Below are 20,817 nucleotides of genomic sequence, written 5' to 3' on the forward strand. Positions count from 1 at the left end.
GACAAGGCAACCCTTTGATCTGATTCGATAGGTTTCTTCTCATGTTCTTTTAGGTGCCTAAAGCTTGTGTCTGCTTGCAGAATTACGCCAGTCTGAATTTAGGCCCAGTGTTGATTCAGTGCAGCGTCCTGGCTGTTGAACCTGGTTAACACTTGGCTTGGATGTCCCTCCAACTTACATTTTGTGATAGCAGAATAATGCCATTTTATGTCATATCCACAGAAATCGATGCATACTGGAGCACATTGTGGGACACTGATTTCATGCTGCATCCAGATTTACACCTACCGGAAGAAAATCAATTTATAGGTAAGCAGTACAAGAAGAGGATCCCGTTCCAACTGCATATCCTGCCTGAAGACAGTCTTGCAATTGAATACTGTTGTACGCAGAGGACTCTTTCCAGACCTTACCCTGAGTACATTTTGGTTGACGTGTCAGTACACTGTCACCTACTCCTGTGTTTTCAGCCATGTTCATCCAGTCATTAGTTGTAGCCTCAATAATGGACTTGTATGGACTTCCATGGACCAGTCACAGCTGAAAGAACTCATATCACCAAAGGTCTGTTCAAGCACAATACATTTCAAATTCAGACCTTTGGCTCAGGGTCATTGAGTGCATGCTTGGAGGAGCAGTTGTTGTGGCAATGCAGAGCTGCCCTCCAGCATTGCTGCAGGGTGGTGGTGATGTTGGCGCTGCAAGGATGCTCCATCAGAGTCATTCAGAAGTCTCCTTGCTTGAAGATTGTCCTCCACAGGTTGGAGAATAATGAGAACAGTGACAGGAGGTGGAACTGACACGGTGGTTCTCACTGCCTCCCTCATGTCTTTGTTTAACTTCCAATGATCATGAACAAAAGCACAAAAGCCAGATACTTATTGTTACAAGTGTGGATCAGTGCTTTATGTCTCTGAACATCTTCAAAGGCAGGTGTAACAAGCACATATGCAGCAGTAACATAAGAAACTATCTTTACATTCAAGTGTTATGGATGAATGGTGTTCACATTTAGCAATCTGTTATTGTATCTCCCATGCTAGCTACAGATTTCACTGTGAAGAAATCAACTGAGCACAAAACAGAATATCCACACAAAATATTGGATACCAAACAAGGTTGTCTGTGGTACAAGAAAGACAATAAATTTAGTGTCCCGAAAGGTAAAACTCAATATATTGCATTTATAAAATGGGTACAACCAAGGCATGTGGTGCACACACATTTACAAGTTTAGGAGAGGACTAGCTAAATATCGCTAGAAAACTTCAAATTTGTTTACTGTTAAATGCAATCAGCACTCTGGAGAGTTCTTATCATTCAAAGATTCTTACCAATGTACCCTTTGGGGAAACTGACAAGAAAGGGGTTTAAAAGGACTGCTTCACAAGAAGCTAACAAAAAGTGAAGCTGAATTTGGTGTCTGTCCTCCTGCACAGTTGATGTGAGGTTGACTTGAGGATACACTTGCTAGTTGACCCAGGTCCAGCATACAGCTAACATGGTACACAAGGGTTCAGTTCTGGGGGTCCACTTGTAAACACAAAAATGCATAAATCCAGGAACTGCCCCCCACCTGCAAGATGGAGGTCTGCTTGCCCAGCTTTGGGAAGGAAACAGGAGGACTCAAGAGCCCTCACACCACCTCCTCAAAGCTAGGTAAGCTCCGATTGCAGCTTTGCATGGTGGGGAGAGGTAAGGGATAAAGAAATAGCGAGGAGAATCTCCTATTTGTAGTTATCACTTCCACTCACAGAGTCTCTGAACTTTGGACCCTTTCAGTAGCCAAACATCTCTGCACCTTTCATAGGGATAGAGTGGCCCTCAGAACTGGCCCCTCCTTCATTCCTAAGGTAGCGTCCTGTTTTCACATGCAACCGGAATTGGTATTTCCTACCTTTTGTCCAAATCTCCCTCACTCTGTAGAGAAAGCTCTGCACTCCCTTGATGTCTGGCTGGACCTGAAGGTCTACATTGCCAGGGCAAAGGGGTTTAGGTGCATGGCCGCCTCCTGTGTCTCCTTTCTCCCTACCCCATTACCCAAATGTGTTGTCCTGCACACTGACCAGTTGGAGACTGTCCAGTGGATGTACATTTAGAATAGTGCTAATCACCACTTATTACCGAAACTTGGTGCTGATAGAAATTGTGCCCAAAGACAGCCACTGAAAAACAAAGAGGGTGTCATCAGCCTGCTCACTGGAGCACCAAAATGTGCAGGAATTGCATTTTTTTTAAAGTACAACAGCCCAGAGGGGCAGAGGCAAAAAGTCTGAGGACTGTGTATTTGCCCCCCTCCTCCTGACTAAATCTCCTCATTCATGAAATTTTGATTCTTCTGTTTTTCTCTGTTTCCCTTCTCCCTCCTGCCCAGCATTTATCTGTTTTTATCTGGTGACTCCAGTGATACAACAGTCTGCATTAAAGTAAGTAGTGATATATAATATATTACATTAATTTAACTGGGAGATAGGAGGACATTTCTATTCAGATTACTTTCCATTTTTCCTAATTTGCTGTTGCCTGGATTGTATAAAGTGACAAGTCGATATTACGGTGTTCAACGTTTATTTGTCTGCTTTTCTAGACACAGGATGTAGTGGAAAGTATCTGTTGCTTCTGAACATGGCTTGATTTGACCCTTTTGCTTCATAACAGCTTGTAGTTCCTACTATGAGAAGGCATCATCTAGGGAACTCCCATTAGGCTCTCATTTCCACCTCTTACAATTAACTCTCATTTCACAGCAATGTCCTTAGCCTGAAAAAGTCAAAGACCAAAAATAAAGGAAAATAGAACAAGCCTCATTTGACACTTTCTCCCTATTGTGATGAGTAATGTAAAGTAAGAAACTCTGAATACTGGAAAATATATCTAGATGAAATGTAATAATACAATACTCTGAATACTGGAAAATATATCTAGATGAAATATAATAATACAATACAATACTACGTGCTTTTTATAATAGTGCTATATTCTAACGTACTATGATTGATAGAGTGAGATTTTTTGAGTTTTATATGTGTGTGTGTGTGTGTGTGTGTGTGTGTGTGTGTTTATATTACTATTACTATTATTATTATTAATTGAATTTATATACTGCCCTATATCAGGAAGTCTCAGGATGGTCAATGCATGATTATACTGTATAGTCTTTACATATCTTTTAATAATTAAAAAACAGCAACCGTCAAATGATGCCTTTTATGAAAATCCACAAAAATTAATTACATCTGCCTTTATATGATTGCTATCTTGATATTACAGTTGGTTCAAGAACATGTAAAGAGGATTTTTCATTGTTTGAAACTTTATCCTTTCTAAGTGTGATAAGACTGTACTAACACCCACTTTCATGTGTAGCATCTGAGTTACTTCAGCTCCTTTGAGTCCACAGTTTTAAACATTTCCACTTATTCTTCTCCATCCAGTATGGTGCTTTTTGATACTTTTGTAAGCACACTTTCCCACAACCTTGCTGAACCAGCATATCAAGCAGATGTTGCTCAGATGGAATACAAAATCATAGCCAAAGAACATGGTCTGGTCATTCGAGTGAAAGGCTTTAACCATAAACTACCTGTGAGTAGTCCATATATTTTAGTCAATTTAATCTGTGTCGGCCCCAGTGAACATGTACATGGTAATGTCATCATCAAATTGGGCGGCTTAAATAAGGTGAAAGAATAAGGAGTCCTTCCTGTAGTCCTTATGGTATCATATCTATTCTATGCCTGAGGTTGAAGGATTATTTGTGATGTTGGTCCAGAGAGCCAGAACAGGGATGTTGTTAGTGTACCATCTATCCAGCTGTGCTACAGTCTCCCTAACTAAGCTGGTAGGGGTCCTCTTAGATGTGGTGTTGGAGAACCCTTTCATTGTGGTGTTAGGGGACTTCAGTATTCACGTCAAGGCTGCCTCAAATGGGCCAGCTCAGGACTTCAGGGCCTCCATGACAGGCATGGGGCCTTTCTCAGTATATCAGTGGTCCCACACACATGCATGAATGCATCCTCGACCTGGTCTTTGCCACAGAACTGATTGGTAATACTCCACTGATTGGAGGGGGCATCACTGTATGTCCATTGCCATTGGCCATCCATTCCCTCATGACATTTGAGCTGAATGTAGCTACTCCACTCTTCAGGACGGCGTACAGCTTTTAGCAATAAAGATTCATTCACTCCACTGTTCAAGGCTGGGAGATCCATTAAGAGGTTCTGCCCTCAGAGATGGATGAGATCTGATGGGATCCTAGATGATCTGGGGAGTTTCTGTCTGACATGACTGGTCCTTCTGTTGAGGGTTTTGTCTGACTATAGAATGGTGAGATGCGCATAGCCAATGACACAACATGAGGTGTCTGTTAGGTTACAACTGTGTGCCTACTTACCTGAAGACAATCTCCACAGAACTAGCATGTCTTACTTCTGAGTAAACGTTCATGTACCACGTATCTCTTCATTTGGTCAAATTTTCCTTTTTTTCTTTGCAGTTGCTCTTTCAACTGATCATTGATCACTTGTCTAACCTCAGTGTCTCGCCTTCAGCTTTCCAGATGATAATTGAACAGCTAAAAAAGACATATTTTAACAATCTCCTCAAAACAGATTCACTGGCAAAGTGAGTGTCTGCAGGGAGACTACATGGAAAGGCTCAGTGGTAGAAAATCGGCTTTGCTAAAGAAACTTTCACATATAGCCAAGCATAAGTCTAAGATCAGATTGATATGAGCCTTGTGTTGATTCTCCACTTGCAAGAATCAAAATGATTGCCAAGCATTAAATGACTGCTCATATCACCGTTTTTAAAAGACCCCTCAGCCTCATGCAGGATCTCATGAGGAGTTGTGAGAAAAAGGAAGGCTCTGCCTACCCTGCCACCCCAGAGATGCAATACTTCCAGACACAGGTTCCTATGGCCATCTAACAAAGAAGGGAGTGATGAAAACATGTCCTTTAGCCATGGCAATTGGGGTTGGTGGGACTTGGGAGATCAACTACATATGAAGGGCCACAGGTTCCTCATTGCTGTCTTGGGAGTGTGGGGAGGCAACACAGCAAAAGTATGTCACCAATCCCTCTTGCATTTGTTATTTTGATATATTATAATTAGCTGAGGCTGCATTTCCAATTATTCTGAGTGTTGCCATTTTAGGGGTACTAAAAGCCCAAGATGGTGAAAAAATAAATTAACGTACATTTACTGATGCATCTTACAGAGATCTCCGACTCTCGATTCTGGAGCATGGCAGGTGGTCTTTAGTAGAAAAATATCAAACTATTAGTAGTGGCATTACCATAGAAGATCTACAAGCATTTGTGACAGCTTTCAAATCAAAACTGTGGGTAGAGGGACTTGTCCAAGGAAACTTTATGAGCAATGTGAGTATAGCGTTGGACAGCTGAAATTTGGGTTCTTCCTGCAATGGAAGCAAACAAAATAGACATAGTTGTTGAACACTAAATATGATTTCCATGAATGCAAAAATGCCATGTTCCGTTTATATTGTGTACGTATTTGGAAAACAGCCCCATTCATTTCAATAATGTTTGATCTTTTACCCTTATGTCCTAGGAAGCAAAGGACTTTATGAATTATATTGCTGGGTGAGTATCCTGGTTTGATTCTTACTATTAAGAAATATACATAGGGTTCTGAGAGAGGGAAAAGTTATGCATTTGGTCAGGTTTCTTTGTTTTGAACAGCCAGTTTTGAACACCCAGTTTATTATTAAATGAAAACTGCATTTCGGTGAGCATTGCTGAATGCTATAAAATGTTTATTAACATCCATCCTTGATTTTCCTCCTAAATTTTTAAAAGAATGAAATACATTGTCATGGTTTGGATGTAACAATAAACCACGTTTTAGCATTACAAAGATGAGCTGCAGTGAATTTCAGGCTCTCAGGCTTCTCCTTCTTCAGTGCAGCCATGAGAAGAAAATTGGAGGGTCCCTCTCCTGTTTTAGATTAACTACATATAATTGTTACATCTCAAATGTAAGCAATGATTACTCTTAAATTTAATTTGTTCAAACAAACCAACTTCTTAAAGTACAAAATGAAATTGGGCTTTTTTCAAAAAAACACAGTGATAGTAACCACAGTTTGTCAGGTGGTTACCTAAACATTAGGAAGAACTTCCTGACAGTAAGAGCTGTTCGACAGTGGAATTTGCTGCCAAGGAGTGTGGTGGAGTCTCCTTCTTTGGAGGTCTTTAAGCAGAGGCTTGACAACCATATGTCAGGAGTGCTCTGATGGTGTTTCCTGCTTGGCAGGGGGTTGGACTCGATGGCCCTTGTGGTCTCTTCCAACTCTATGATTCTATGATTCTATGAGGTTTGGATCGCACAGGAAGTTGTGATTAATTTTTTAAAAAAAGTGGGGGAGCAGAAGTTTCACAGTCATGCTTGAGTCATTCGTCCTCAAATCACACAATACTTGCTACTCATTTAATATTGGTCATCCTATTGCACTCACACACATCTGCCAATACACATGCATCATACATTCCTCTTACTAAGAAGTAGCCTCAGACATTTCTACACACATAAGTTGCACTCCACAAACAAACAAACAAACAAACCTTGAACAGGGACACTCTTATTGCCATCCCATCAGGGTTGTGTCTCAACAGTGCTGGTCTCCAAATATCTATGTAACTCTTTGTAGTAGTCAAGCCTAGCTGTTACCGGAGTATTGGTAATTTATATTTGGTGCAAGTTTGCTGAAGTTCAAGTAACTGTGTCCAGGTCAGGAGGAGATAAAGGTCAGGAGGCAAACACTGGCTATTCATGGGAGCAGTCTACCACTTCAGAGTACACCTAAGGCTAAGTACTGGTGTGCATCGTATAGGTAGAAAGTACAAGTGTGAATATGAACATATCTGTGATGATTACTTCCTTCACAAATATGTTCATATGATGAAGATGAGAAATGGTGGCTCCTCCTTCATTTTGCCCCTCTCTCTTTTCAGAAAATTACAGTTTGTTCCTCTCATACACCCATGCCCTATTCAGTTCCGGGTGATAGAACTGCCAAACACTCACATTCTGTGTAAAGTGAAATCCCTTCACGCAGGCGATCCAAACTCTGATGTGACGGTCTACTATCAGGTATTGTAGACTTGGAACTATTACAGTGCATCCTGAGTGCTACTACTGAGAAGTAAGCTCCATTGAGTTCCATGGGACTTACTCCCTCAGAAACTGTTAAAGGATTGCTGCCTTTATGTTGGGTTTTGTATTCATTAGGGATGGTGGGGAATCCTGACTGGGGAAAGGATCAGAAATTGCTGGTGTTTGCTTATTTGTCCTATGTCCAGAATGGAAACCAGTCCAGCAAATAGGATTGATATTCACTTTCATAATTGATTCCATTTTCTCCCCATTTGCATTATATTTCCATTGCGTTTAAATGCTGCCCCCATCATGTGCATATCTCATTTGGGGCCCTGCCTGAGCTGTGGAGTTCTGAAGTCCAGCCCTACTATTTGCTATTCTAAAACATAGCAGTGCCTAGCTAGACTTTGGGGTGGGAATACAAGGAGAATGGGGTAAGAAAAGATGAGAGAGGGGGTGGCAGAAAAAGAAAAAAGGGTAGCAGAAAAGGAATGGGGTACCCCATCCATTTTTACTCTGGCCTCACCCACTACCAGGATGCAGCCCTGACCCCCACCCACTGATTAGCCCTGAAGGATTAACCCCCACCCTCTGACCTAAACAATTGCTATTTAACCCACATTCTCTTTTTCCCCCATTTCTTTAAGAATATTTATTAAAGTTTTCAATAATACAGTAAAAATCAAAAAAGAAAATAACAGAAATACAAAAATGAAAATAATTAAAAAACACGCAAAATTTCCATTACTTATTTCCATTAACTTATTTCCCAGACCTCCTCATACCTCCCTTTTTTGTATTCCAATTCAAATTGTTAGTTCAGCAAATCCTTATCAATACATTATTAACCCAATTCTAAACCTTTTTTTCCCATATTCTCTTAAGGCATTACAGCTGGAAACCACTTAATTTCTATCCAACATCATTCTAACATTCATTAATTTTGCAATGTTTCTGTAAATAGTCTTTAAATTTCTTCCAATCTCCTTCCGCCGACTCTTCTCCCTGGTCTCGGATTCTGCCAGTCATTTCTGCCAATCCCATATAGTCCATCACCTTCATCTGCCATTCTTCCAGAGTGGGTAGATCCTGCGTCTTCCAGTACTTTGCAATGAGGATTCTTGCTGTTGTTGTAGCATACATAAAGAAAGTTCTATTTAACCCACATTCTCTTGCCTAAAGGCAAGAAAATTAAAGGAGATGGTTTAGCCAATGAATTTCAACCCTATTCCTTTCAGATCAATATAAGCTGGGGATGACTAGTTGCCCCTCGCATAATTTCAAGAAGTGGGGATGGCACTGTCAGGCACCTCTGCTCCTTCAAATTCTCACCCCACACCAAATTGTGTCCTAACAGGCATTCATGCCATAGAAAATCCATGGAGAATGTTCCAAGAAAGTAATTGTCAAGCTCTGTTTCTAGGAAACGTGGGTTTCTAGGAAAAAAGGCCCAGATACTAGACTGGAATTTTTCATTGAGGAGAATGTCATGACAAAGAAGTTTCTATGAAAAATAGATTGTCAGCCATGACCAGCTGTCCCCCAGAATGCATTCCAAACCACACAGTTTGTGTGGGACAAAAGTCAAGTTCAGCTAGGTTGACTGGCAACTTTGTGTGACAAGACTTCTTTAGCAAAAACGGGGGGGGGGGTGTATGGTAAAGGTAAAGGTAAAGGTACCCCTGCCCGTACGGGCCAGTCTTGCCAGACTCTGGGGTTGGTGCGCCCATCTCACTCAAGAGGCCGGGGGCCAGTGCTGTCCGGAGACACTTCCGGGTCACGTGGCCAGCGTGACATCGCTGCTCTGGCCAGAGCCAGAGCCAGAGCCGCACACGGAAATGCCGTTTACCTTCCCGCTGGTAAGCGGTCCCTATTTATCTACTTGCACCCGGGGGTGCTTTCGAACTGCTAGGTTGGCAGGCACTGGGACCGAGCAGCGGGAGCGCACCCCGCCGCAGGGATTCGAACCTCCGACCTTTCGATCGGCAAGCCCTAGGCACTGAGGCTTTTACCCACAGTGCCACCTGCGCCACCTGGGGTGTATGGTAAGGCTCCCTAAAGACAGGAAGTTAGAAAACTACTCATATTCTTCACTATTAAGAGACTTGAATGGAGCTCTCGCGTTCATAGAGAAATCACAGACCAGTTAATGACTCTGTTTCATTTTCTCTTTCTCTCTCTCTTGCTTAAGACTGGTGCAAAGAATTTAAAAGACTACTCCCTCACAGAACTGCTTGTGGTAAGCTTTTCTTAATGTGTATCCTCAGGTTTTCAGTGTATCCTTTGAAAACTGTGAAATAAATGCAAAACAAAAAGGTGTATCATTCATATTGGTCATTGACGGACCTTGCCCACTGCACATTGGAATGCCCATTTTCTTCTTCCCCAGAATGCTGTCCAGTTGCTGATTATGTAAACACAATGTCCAAGATTCAGGAACAAGCTAATGTAAAGTGCAGTTTGTTCAGTAGGTCTGTTGAATTAGCAACATGGCAATGGGAGTTTTTGTTTAGTGGCAAGAAAAGAGGGATGTAATGTAAAGGAACCTAGTTGCATCTTATGTGTTCCAGTTCTCCAGAGTCTGGATCATCTCCAGTCCAGGTTTTACACTAAGTTCACAAACTGTAGAGACTAGATCTGGAGTCAGTTGCAAAATAATAATAATAATAATAATAATAATAATAATAATAATAATAATAATACTGGTATGGCGCTGTGGGTTAAACCACAGAGCCTAGGACTTGCCTGCCGATCAGAAGGTCGGCGGTTCGAATCCCACAACAAGGTGAGCTCCCGTTGCTCGGTCCCTGCTCCTGCCAACCTAGCAGTTAGAAAGCACGTCGAAGTGCAAGTAGATAAATAGGTACCGTTCCTGCAGAAAGGTAAATGGCGTTTCCGTGCACTGCTCTGGTTCACCAGAAGCAGCTTAGTCATGCTGGCCACATGATCCGGAAGCTGTACACCGGCTCCCTTGGCCAATAAAGCGAGATGAGCACCGCAACTCCAGAGTCATTCATGACTGGACCTAATGGTCAGGGTTCCCTTTACCTTTACCTTTACTTTTCACTTTTCTCATGTTTAATGTGTATTAAGAGTTTGTTCTCAGTGAAGTGGTTTGTTCACCATCTTTTGTGGTTTGGACACCATCCTACATAATACCATGTAGATGTTTGCCACAATAATCCAGGCCCTGATGGGATCCAGGGTACAACAGCTCCCCAGTTGAAGTCTTCCCTCCCTTCCCTTTTCCTTTATTGTACTTCACTGGGCTGCAGCATCATATGGCTGCCAAAAAGGAGGCGTGGCATAAAATATTGTGTGAACTCCTTGATGATGGAATCATTTCTTTTTAAATGCACCCTATTATACTCTCAAATGATGAGTGTCAGCCAAGGTAAGTTTTCAATGCCTGGTAACTTTTTAAAAGGGGGTGGGAAGAGTCACACGTGTTGGCGTTTGTTGTTTCTTGTATTTTGAATATTTGTTTCTGGGGTCAAAGAAAATATCCCTGCAAATATCATGTTCCATTTTAGATGCATATGGAGGAGCCATGCTTTGACTTCTTGCGAACAAAGAATACCCTGGGGTGAGTTTGCCATCTGAAGAAAGGCTTTGCAGTAAATATCGCTTCATATACAAGAATTTCAGAGTACTTGATTTCTCTGAGTTCTTCCTGCTATTTAATAATAGATAGAAATATGGAATGTGTTTAAGTCAGGGGTCACCAAATTCTGCATTCTTGGAGGCCCCCTCATTCACCAGTCCAGACATGTCATAGGGAAGGGAGACAGTCAAAAATTCAAAACTCAGAGATGTTCAGGCTCTGTAATACAGCTGGTATCCCCTAACCCAGGAATGGTTAATGTGGTATCCAGCACATATTGTTGGACCCTAGCTTCCATCAGCCCCAGGGATAATGGGAGTTGTAGTCCAGCCCCAGGGAGTTGGAGATGACCCTACCATTCTATTATTCCAGCAAGAAAGGTTTTACAGATATACACCATGTGCGCTTGTAAAGTCACTAATGAAGTGTAAATGAGCTTGCAAAAGAGAAGCCCCAAATAAGAAAATCACCAGTGGCCCTTTCCAAAATGCACATTAGGCAACAGTACAAGAAGACTTGGATGATATTGCATCCAAAAGCTCTGTGAGTAATGTCCTAGTCATTATCAGAGTAAACCCACTGAAATTTAGGGAATAAAGTTACTCTAAATATGAGTAATGCTGGATATCATCTTCCTATGGATGACTCTGAGAGCTAACCCTTTATTACATCTAAAGATATTAAAGGTATTAAAGAAATAGTAGTGGCTGGAGGAAGTTAAATAAAGATGCTTCAGGGGCCAACTCCAGCCCATTCTAGGTTTTGTCTGCATGCGAAATTTCTCATGATCCCATTACCAAGAACCAGGGACCAAAACTTTTCAAGTCCTGCCTCTCCAGCTGTTCAGTAATTTCAGTTTTGGTGCAGACACAATGCAAACACAAAATCCCCAAAACAGTTTAATACATAGTGCCGTGCTGTAGTCACAAATGTCACAACCGTTACGGTAAGGCATACAGAATTAGCCCGGAAAAAGTACAACTCACGTAGTTAGAACAAATCTTGAAATGTGCCTTCCATTTAGGCAGCTGGCACATTGAAAGGCAGTAATGAAATCACTGGTTTAAAGCACTAATTCTAATGATGCAATCTGAACCATCTACCAAGTATTGCTTCCATGCACTTTAATTGAGCATGTGGGAGAACTGGTTTTGATGGATAGCTCCCATATACTAGTTAGTACTTGTTAATGATCAGAATAAAATGACTTGTGCTTGTGGAATGTTATTCTTTTCCTTTGATTTAAGCTACCATGTCTACCCTTCCACAAGAAATACATCTGGGATCCTGGGTTTCTCTGTTACCGTAACAACACAGGCAACCAAATATAAGTAAGTCGCCTATTAATATTTTTTCAAGAGCAGTTAAATTTAATATTATTGTTTCCATCCTAGGGCTCTGAACATTCTAGGGCTCTGCATAGGCCTGCACTTTTCCAAAACAGATATGACATGTTTAGAGTATAAACTGCAGCCAAGGTGCATTATACGTTCCATAATTCCCCATTAATAATGTTTCTACTGCTCTCTTCCAAAGCGCTTGAGAATCTTAGTGTCTTTTGCAAGATGCATTTGCTTATGTTTACATTATGTGTTTCCTTGTATAAGCTTTTCTACATGAATTGTCTGTGGCCTGGAGGCAGGTACAATTAATCATGCTAAAAACTAAGGGAACAATGAGTTTGGCCAGGATATCTCAAGATTCGGCTGGCTGTGCCTATGCCAAAGAAATGGACAATGTCACAACAAAGTGACATTTGGGTCCGTCATCTTGATTCAAACTGGTGGTGAGCACTCAAACATCAACAACAAACACCACTTCAGGAGTCCTTGTGACAAGCTTGGTGACGATATCGCGAGAGGTTGCCCAACCTATAGAAAACAAACAGACACACAAATCATTTTTCAAGACTGATAGAATGAAAACATCCTGGCTTGTTTGTTCAGATAGATGATGGAAACAGTGAAATGACTGCATTAGGGGACATCAGACTCATATGTGTCTTGGCTTATTAAGTTCAGGTGTTATTGGTCCAACGCAGCCATTGTGGTTAACGTAAGTCCAATTGCCTTAATAGCACATCGGACTTTAGCCGGATTGGGAGCTAATAGACTTTATAAGACTATATAGTTCATAAAATCCTTTATTTCATATGTTGCTTTGAAACAAATGTAGAAGAGCTCAGACTTAATGGTGTTGAATTAATAAGCAAATGTTGCCTCCCCTACCTCCAGTGACAGCAGCCTTCCATGGCATAGAAGGATCTTGAAAGGCAAAGTCTGAATCTAACCTAAAGGACCCAGTGTTTTTTGAGCAAAAAAGCTAGAAAAACGAAATCCTGGATTCCACAACCCCCCTGCTTGATTGCCTGTCCTGGTCTTATTGCAGTGTGTTAAAAACCAAGTTTCAGTTTCCAAATGTGTACAGCTGTCACCCCCAGAATTTAAAACACCTGTTTCTTCGATGTGCTGTAAATACGATTTTTAGATTTTAAAGTCTCAATTGAGTAGTTGTCATAATTAATCAATTAGCTGAACCAAGATCACCAGCCATCACTGTTGCTTTCTTTTTTTTATGAAGCTCTTGCCTGTGAAAATATGCTCATTGCTGGTAATATAAAGAACCTGAGAATGTTTATATTCGGGCAGTGCATTTGAGATGAATCTTCAAGCAACAAATGAGTTCCCTATTGTTTGCTTGAGAGAAACTGTTATCTTAATTAACCAGCTGTAAAAGATTACCTTTGTTGAATGCAATACATTCCACATAAGTGCTACTATTATTTTTCATTTGAGGCCTGTCAGATTCAGTCTCCCCAGGCTTAGCAGGTGCATGTTATACCAAGAGCTTCAGGACACTCTGGTTTCTTGTTGGTCCCTTTGCTTCCTTTTTGGGATGCTTGCTGCGGAATTCAATCTTTGTGAATTCCTATGTGAAATTTTATTTCCTCTAACAAAATGCATGCACCACTTCCTAAAACAAAGGACCATACAGAGACTTCAGTTATTGAGTGGTATATAAATAACTTAATTAAATAAAGACACATTACATTTTTTAAAAAGCCATTAATTTAAAAACAATGTTACCGACTAAAAAACTACATGTTAATATGTCATGCAAAAATTATGCACTTACGGAAAAGAAAATGTTACTAGCGGGCATGGAAAACATACAGTGAAGATAGTTAACTGCTTGCTATCAATGGGAAGGGAGTTCCCAAGAGTGACACCTGCCATGCCCTCGATTTGTTGCAGAATGTACATATATCATGTGGCACGTGTAAAAGTGCCAGTTATGCAAATCTAAGAGGCCATGTGGGCACATAAGGGGTTAGGTCAATAACAACTAAACTTCTTCTTGATGCCCTTGATAACTTTTAGCACTGAATTTGTTGATAAAAAAATAGAAGAGTTCTTTGTGCACTTTGAAGAAAAACTCCGGAAATTAACTGAAGATGAGTTCTCTGCTCAGGTAAGACTTGTGGCTTGTTTTACGTTGTGCATTGCATCCAGGCTGGTTTAGGCACCTGAGCATTTATCTTGGACATCTTGTGGGACATCTTCAAGAGAACAAAGGAGTAAACCCTACGCAAATCTGGAGTGGAGTCCCTAAGACAGTTGGATGGCACCTTGTACACCTCCTTCCGGCAACTCCTGCAGCCAAGCTGCTGCCAAATGTATTGCTCTGATTTCCTTTGACCACATAAGTGAGGCCAAGGTGGGAGATTGTCGTCTGGGCAGCCCAGGACCTCTAAACACACACTGCCCAGGCTTGCACTCTAGGGGGGTCACTTCGGTGCTGCTAACATAGCAGTTTGACTTCACCCTCAGAGGCATACTCCATTGTCTCTCAGGACCGATGGATGCCAGCAACCAACAAAAGATCATATACACTACACTTGTCCCTTGCCTTGAATTATGGATCCAAGAGGTTGTCTGCTTGTCCTGTGCTTTCTATTCTTGGGTCCAAGCTGTTTTCCATTTCCCCACCACTTTCCCTTGTAAAGCCTGCTCTTTACCACTGAATCGGCGCAAACATCAATCTGCTGGATGCCTGGTGTGGCGATCACACAGGGTCCCCGGATGTTTCACCATCTATTGATCCCTGTGCCACCACTTTATTTCTCGCTGCCACCACCCAGGCCCTACCTGGTACAATACTGAGTCCAGTCAGGGTTAAATTGGAACATAAACTTCTGTTTATTTGTTGCAGTTCAACAAGCGTGTGGTTTCATAAACGGTATCCATCAATTACAAATGTGGGGTGCCTATCCAGACCTATAACTTCCACTACCTGCTCTCACTAAACCACCTCTCAGATATTTACTTGTCTTCCTACCCCAACTGTTCCTGACTCAGCTTATTTCACTACACTAACTCAACCTACCCACAAACTCTATCCCAATTCACTCCCACTCCAACCAACCTCCCAACGAACTCCTCCCTTTGCCCCTCCCAGAGCTTGTTTTATAGTCCCTCTGACTCCACCCCCTGGGTCCTGATTGGGTAACATGTTTAACTGTTTCACCTCCAGCACTCTCATATGTTAGCGTCACACCTGGTTTGCTCTAATTCAGTGCTAAAGTGTAGGTTTTCCTGGGGGAAAGCACTGAGACAAGCGGAAGAATGGACAAGCCCTAAGTTCAGCTATAAAGGTCAAATAGATTGCTGCCACACCATAATTTTGCTGTTTCTCTGTGCCTATCCATTGCTGCATGGAGCCACACATTTTGCCTGCCTGTTCATTGGATCAGAGCATAAAAAGGAGTGCATGCCTTGGAACGAGAAACAAACATTCATGGCAATGTGCAAGTTTTGTATTTTGGAAACAGAACTTTGTCAAAAGCAGAGACATTCCCACAGGGCCACATGTTTTACAGGTCTCAGCTCTCATAAAGCTTAAGCAAACTGACGATGCCCATCTTGGGGAAGAGGTGGACAGGAACTGGAACGAAGTGCTTACTCAGCAGTACGTGTTTGACAGACTTGCCCGAGAGGTAGTAAATAGTAAAATGCTACCCGTCTTCGTCTCTTGTTAATTGTTTGTTGTAAACGTTAAGTGGCTTTGCTCCTGGTCCATAAAATGGAGGGGGGGTGGTTTATTGCCTTTGTGGGACTGGGCTGACTGTGTGTGATTGCCTACATGGTGCTGACAAGGCCAAAAGGGGAGACCTGAGATCTAGGCTTCCTAATTGAATTATGCTCTTGCAAAACAAAGCAAAAAAAAAATTAACACTCAACTCTTCACAAGTGAAAATGAACAGCTTGTTTACTACTTGAATGTTCTCCCAGTGTTTGTCATGTATGAGGCAGCTGTGCCTTGAGATCTTCAAGATCCCAAAATGTGGTTACAGGGGCAAATTTCTTAAATTGGTGTCAGATTTTCTCTCACTTGTAGGAATCAACATCTAGCTTGCCTCCCATCTGCCCCAAGCTGGGGTGACTGTTCTGCTAAGCTTGCTAATGTGAGTTATACATTGTGACGAGTGTACGGGGCTGTTGGAACAGTTGCGCTGGCCGGATTCCAAAATGAGAATCCCTGTAAACAGCCGAACTGATGTGTAGCATATCCCTTATATTTTTCTTAATACATCCAGATCAAGCCTTTCAACTGGCATTCTTTCCAAGTCAATGGGCATAGGACTGCAAGATAAACTATCCTGTATAAGATGGTTCAAGGTTTATCTCTACTTTGGGGAAAGGGAGAAGAAACTATGGAGGAATTCATGTAATGGTGCTCATTTATAATGCTCATACACTCCTCCTAGGGCAATATTTGCATTTTGTTTTAGGTCTATATCAGAGGTGGTGAGCCTCAGTTCCAAGGTCCAAAATGTGGTCCTCTGGGTCTCTCTGTCTTGCCCTTCCCAACCAAGCTAAGCCTCCTCCTTGGCCACAGTCCTACTTTGCACCCTTCTTGAGAGTTTTTGCCTGTCTGGTATGTGTCTGATAATGTCTCTTGCTTGTTGGATGGAGGACACAAAGGAGTGTGTATCTGTCCTAAGAAGCTCTCTTTCTTTATGGCTTATAGATTGTAGCCCTGAAGAGCTTTAGAAAATCCCATTTGCTTGACTGGTTCCTAGGATTCAGGGGCAAGAACAAACGAGTGCTGAGCACCCATGTGAGTATACCTGAAATCAGAGTATGTGTGCTCTCTCTCAGATAGATATGGAACTTATGGGAGGGAGTATCAATGGATGCCATATATATATATATATATATATATAGGATGGGGAACTGAAGTCCTGGGGGTCGAGCGCCTCTCTGTCTGGCCCTTGGACTCCTCCCCCCACAGGCCTCATTTCTCACTCAAACCTGTTTCATGCCTTCCTTGAATGCTTTGGACTACCTAGAATGTGGCCTAGGTAAGGCCTTCTGCCTACCTAGTTGGAGAGTCATTTGTCTGAGTGCTTGTAGAAACCCCTGGCCTTTGCATGGCTGGAATGTAGCTTACTATCAAATGGTAAGAGCAACATCCATTGTCCCTCTCTTGCTTTTGCCTATAGATGGATAGAAACAGTGGCATTCTAGTCCCTTATTATACCTTGGCCCTTGAGTCCAGGCTTCCCTCAATAACTTATTGTGTGCTACTGATTTACAGAGAGCAGTAGGAAGACTCTCCTTTTATTTACTTGTCTGTGTCATTCAAAGCCAGCACAGGGGACGATGCCCTAACCCAGGGATAGCCAACAGGTGCCTTGCAGATGTTGCTAGACTACAACTTCCATCATCCTTAACCATCAGCCAAGCTGGTTGACTCTGATGGGAAATGGAGGGCACCACATCGGCTTCCCCTGTTTAATCTAAAATCCTCCAGATCTAGGACACATTCATGAATTGAAAATGTGTATTTGTGGAAAAGAACAGCAAGAGCAACTTGTTTGGTAAAGAACTAACAAATAGCAGTTATAAGATACCTGACATCCCTCTTCATCACCTGTCCTAACTCCCCATCTTTTTTACCTGCGTCTTCATTGTCTCTGATAACTCTCCATCTTCTTCCCACTCTTCCTTCAACTTTGTCCAACTATCTAGCTCCCTGTCATTGTTAGACAAAGTCTTGGTCCGCCTGTCACTCAGTCACCACCCACCATTCCATCACACTCCCCTGCTGCCAATCCTTCTCTCACACATTCTTCTGTTACACTAAGAATGAAACATCTGCTAACCGCTTGACGGCAGAACCTGTAATTCTAGACTTATGGAATCTTGCCCCCTTTGTAGCTTTGAGCCTCTGGTATGGTGACCTGGAAACATCATTATGAGATGTACTTCCTGTTCTCTTGCACAATTTCACACTTGTGCTTCCTGTTTTGTAATATCAGAAGAAGAAGAACTTGCACATTTCCCTTGTGGGGAGGACGCATGTCTCCCTGCCTGTGGAAGCATGGGGAGATTAGTACTGTAGGTTCTGCTTTGGTTATTTAGAAGAACAGAGATTGCAACTCATTAACACAGACACACCACACTAAAATTCACCACTCTGGACCATAAGAAAATCCTTTATGCCAAGTCAGACCCATGATCCATCTAGCTCAGCATTGTCGACACTGGCTGGCAGCAGCCCTTTAGGATTTTAAACAGGAGCCTCTCCCAGCCCTGCCTGCAGATGCCAAAGATTATTCTGCATGGAAAGCAGGTGTCCTGTCTCTGAGCTATGACGCATACGCCACACTCACACACACAAATAAAAATCAACAAATATTCCATACTACCTACTCAAAATCCTTATGTTTGCAGTCAGAGCTGTACAACACTGATTTGGTTATTTTTGAGATTTGATCAATGTTTCTTCCATCTCATGACCTTTGGCTTTCTTAAAAACCACAGTCATCTGAACTCATTAAGGAAATGCTCCTTACTTTTACAGGTTTGTTATCTTCTCAGCTGTTTGTTTTTTCATGGGGGTTTAATTGGCTTAAATCCAAACAAAAGTGATGAGATCTTCATTTTTCTCTCAATAAGGTCTGCAGTGTATTAGAAGTCAATCTCAAATATTAAAGTTCCTACATTTAACATGCTATCTCAAGGTTTGCCAAGTGGTTCCCTCTAGATGTTGCCAGACTTCACCTCCGATTAAAAAGCACTGAGATAGCTCAGGTGGTAGAGCTGATAATGCCAAGGTTACAGGTTCAATCCCTGTATGGGACAGCTGCATATTCCTGTGTTGCAGAGGGTTGGACTAGATGATTCTCAGGGTCTCTTCCAACTCTACAGTTCTATGATTAGCTCCAGCCAGTGTGGCCAGCGTAGAGGGACAACTGGACATGTAGATGAGCCACACCTGGAGGGCACAATTTTGACTATTAGGGTTCTACATTACAGTGGTACCTCTGGTTGCAAACAGGATCCATTCTGGAGCCCCGTTCACAACATGAGCAGAATGCAACCTGCATCTGCGAGTGCGTGGGTCGTGATTTGCTGCTTCTGCGTATGCGCGTGATGTCATTTTGAGCGTCTGCGCATGCACAAGCGGTGAAATCCGGTAGTAACCCTTTCCGGTACTTCCAGGTCGCCACGGGACACAACCTGAAAAGATTTAAGCCGAAGCGTCTTTAACCCGAGGTATGACTGTGCTAGATAAAGTTTGCAGGTGGAGTTTGTTTTAGGGATTTTGCACTGTGCTGCTTGCCATCTGAAGTGAAATCCGATACATTCATCTCCAAATTGACTTCAAGCACCCAATATTACCCAAGCAGCAACTTTCTGTTTACAGTGGTACCTCGGGTTAATTCGTTCCGGAGGTCCGTTCTTAACCTGAAACTGTTCTTAACCTGAAGCACCACTTAAGCTAATGGGGCCTCCTGCTGCTGCTGTGCTGCCGGAGCACAATTTCTGTTCTCATCCTGAAGCAAAGTTCTTAACCCGAGGTACTATTTCTGGGTTAGCTGAGTCTGTAACCTGAAGCGTCTGGAACCTGAAGCGTATGTAACCTGAGGTACCACTGTATAAGATAATGTGCAACGCTGCTTGCCAAAACAAACCTATGCCACCATCTCCCCTGCAAGCTTGCTGTCTGCTTACTGAATTTGTACAGCAGGAAACCATTTTGCAGAAACCCAGATGTTTGTGCCAAGTTTGTCATATGCAAAAGCGTGCCTACAGTTAGTTCACGTATCATCGGTTGATAGGAAACCTGTCAGAAATGACATAATTAACATGATGTCGAGATTGTGCCTGCAGGAGACCAGACTCTGAACTTTTAGACTCCAGGTGTTTGCTGCTTTGGTAACTGCTTGGCCTTTGAATTCACAGGTGGTTGGCTATGGCAAACAGGAAGGGAACACGGATTTCTCACGCACCTACAGCGTTCAGGGAACTTTCTTTGGCAAAACAGCTGAACTAACATTCCTCCCCTCCTCCCCTCTGCTGAATCTCCCTTCCATTATGGACATACGGGCCTTCACCTCAACACTTAACGTTCTTCCTTACCACAAGATACTAAAATAAACCATCATCAGCTTTAGCCTCAAGGTTGCATATGTGTCGTGCTTTCATGGTGCTGCATCTGTGGCTCTCCACATTCTGCTGAAACCAGATCATTAGCTGTGCTGGCTAAAAATGATGGGAGATGGAAGTCCATCAACATCTGGAAGTCCACCAACATCTGGAAGTCCACCTTTGCCATATTGTCTCTTATTTTGTCTCCACCTTGTTCAGTATGCAGAGCGTTTTGTGGGGGGAAAGTGTGAAAAGGGCTCAGGTAGCAAAATGACTGGGAAATCTCTGAGAAAACTCTAAGAACAGCACAGTGCCCCCAGTACGGGCAACACCCAATGTACACACATCCAACTGATGCGCAGCCGGGCACACACCCATCATGCTGAACCAGGAAGTGACTTTAAAAATATAAGGGGGGGGGGAGTCATGGAAACAGAAATCCCATGAACCTTTGCAAATACAATCCCAGGAGCCCTTGCACTGACCATTGAGGCCTGTGGAGAATTGGGAGTTTGAAAGGAGCGATTGTGGCGGAGTTTGATGTCTGGTAAGTTGAAATATGCTCGAAGTCGAGAGTGGATTTCATGCTCTTTATTCAGCTCATAGTGGTGAGGAGGAATGGAAGTTCCCCCAGAATGTCTGCTT

The 20,817-nt window shown here is 42.4% G+C and overlaps 1 protein-coding gene across 2 annotated transcripts in view; it reads left to right on the top strand.

Moving 5' to 3' along the window:
* LOC310849113 (nardilysin-like) overlaps positions 1–20,204 on the top strand; it is a 41,104-nt gene extending 20,900 nt beyond the window's left edge. The window contains exons 17-31 of one of the 2 annotated variants that reach the window (XR_014566777.1): positions 223–309; positions 1,044–1,163; positions 2,375–2,426; positions 3,435–3,585; positions 4,499–4,626; positions 5,225–5,387; positions 5,581–5,612; positions 6,984–7,122; positions 9,320–9,367; positions 10,662–10,714; positions 11,980–12,063; positions 14,113–14,203; positions 15,612–15,700; positions 16,763–16,852; positions 19,987–20,204. Coding sequence is in view for 1 of the 2 variants with exons in the window: in XM_083749066.1 (XP_083605192.1) it covers positions 223–309; positions 1,044–1,163; positions 2,375–2,426; positions 3,435–3,585; positions 4,499–4,626; positions 5,225–5,387; positions 5,581–5,612; positions 6,984–7,122; positions 9,320–9,367; positions 10,662–10,714; positions 11,980–12,063; positions 14,113–14,203; positions 15,612–15,728; positions 16,763–16,852; positions 19,987–20,181 (1,550 nt within the window). In the remaining variant the exon portion in view is untranslated. Of the gene's footprint in view, positions 1–222; positions 310–1,043; positions 1,164–2,374; positions 2,427–3,434; positions 3,586–4,498; positions 4,627–5,224; positions 5,388–5,580; positions 5,613–6,983; positions 7,123–9,319; positions 9,368–10,661; positions 10,715–11,979; positions 12,064–14,112; positions 14,204–15,611; positions 15,729–16,762; positions 16,853–19,986 lie in introns of both variants that reach the window. The other variant, XM_083749066.1, reaches the window with a different exon arrangement.
* The last annotated feature ends 613 nt before the right edge of the window (positions 20,205–20,817 follow it).

The sequence above is a fragment of the Podarcis gaigeae genome (genome assembly GCF_964106915.1).
Source record: "Podarcis gaigeae genome assembly, chromosome: 7".
Lineage (NCBI taxonomy): Eukaryota > Metazoa > Chordata > Lepidosauria > Squamata > Lacertidae > Podarcis > Podarcis gaigeae.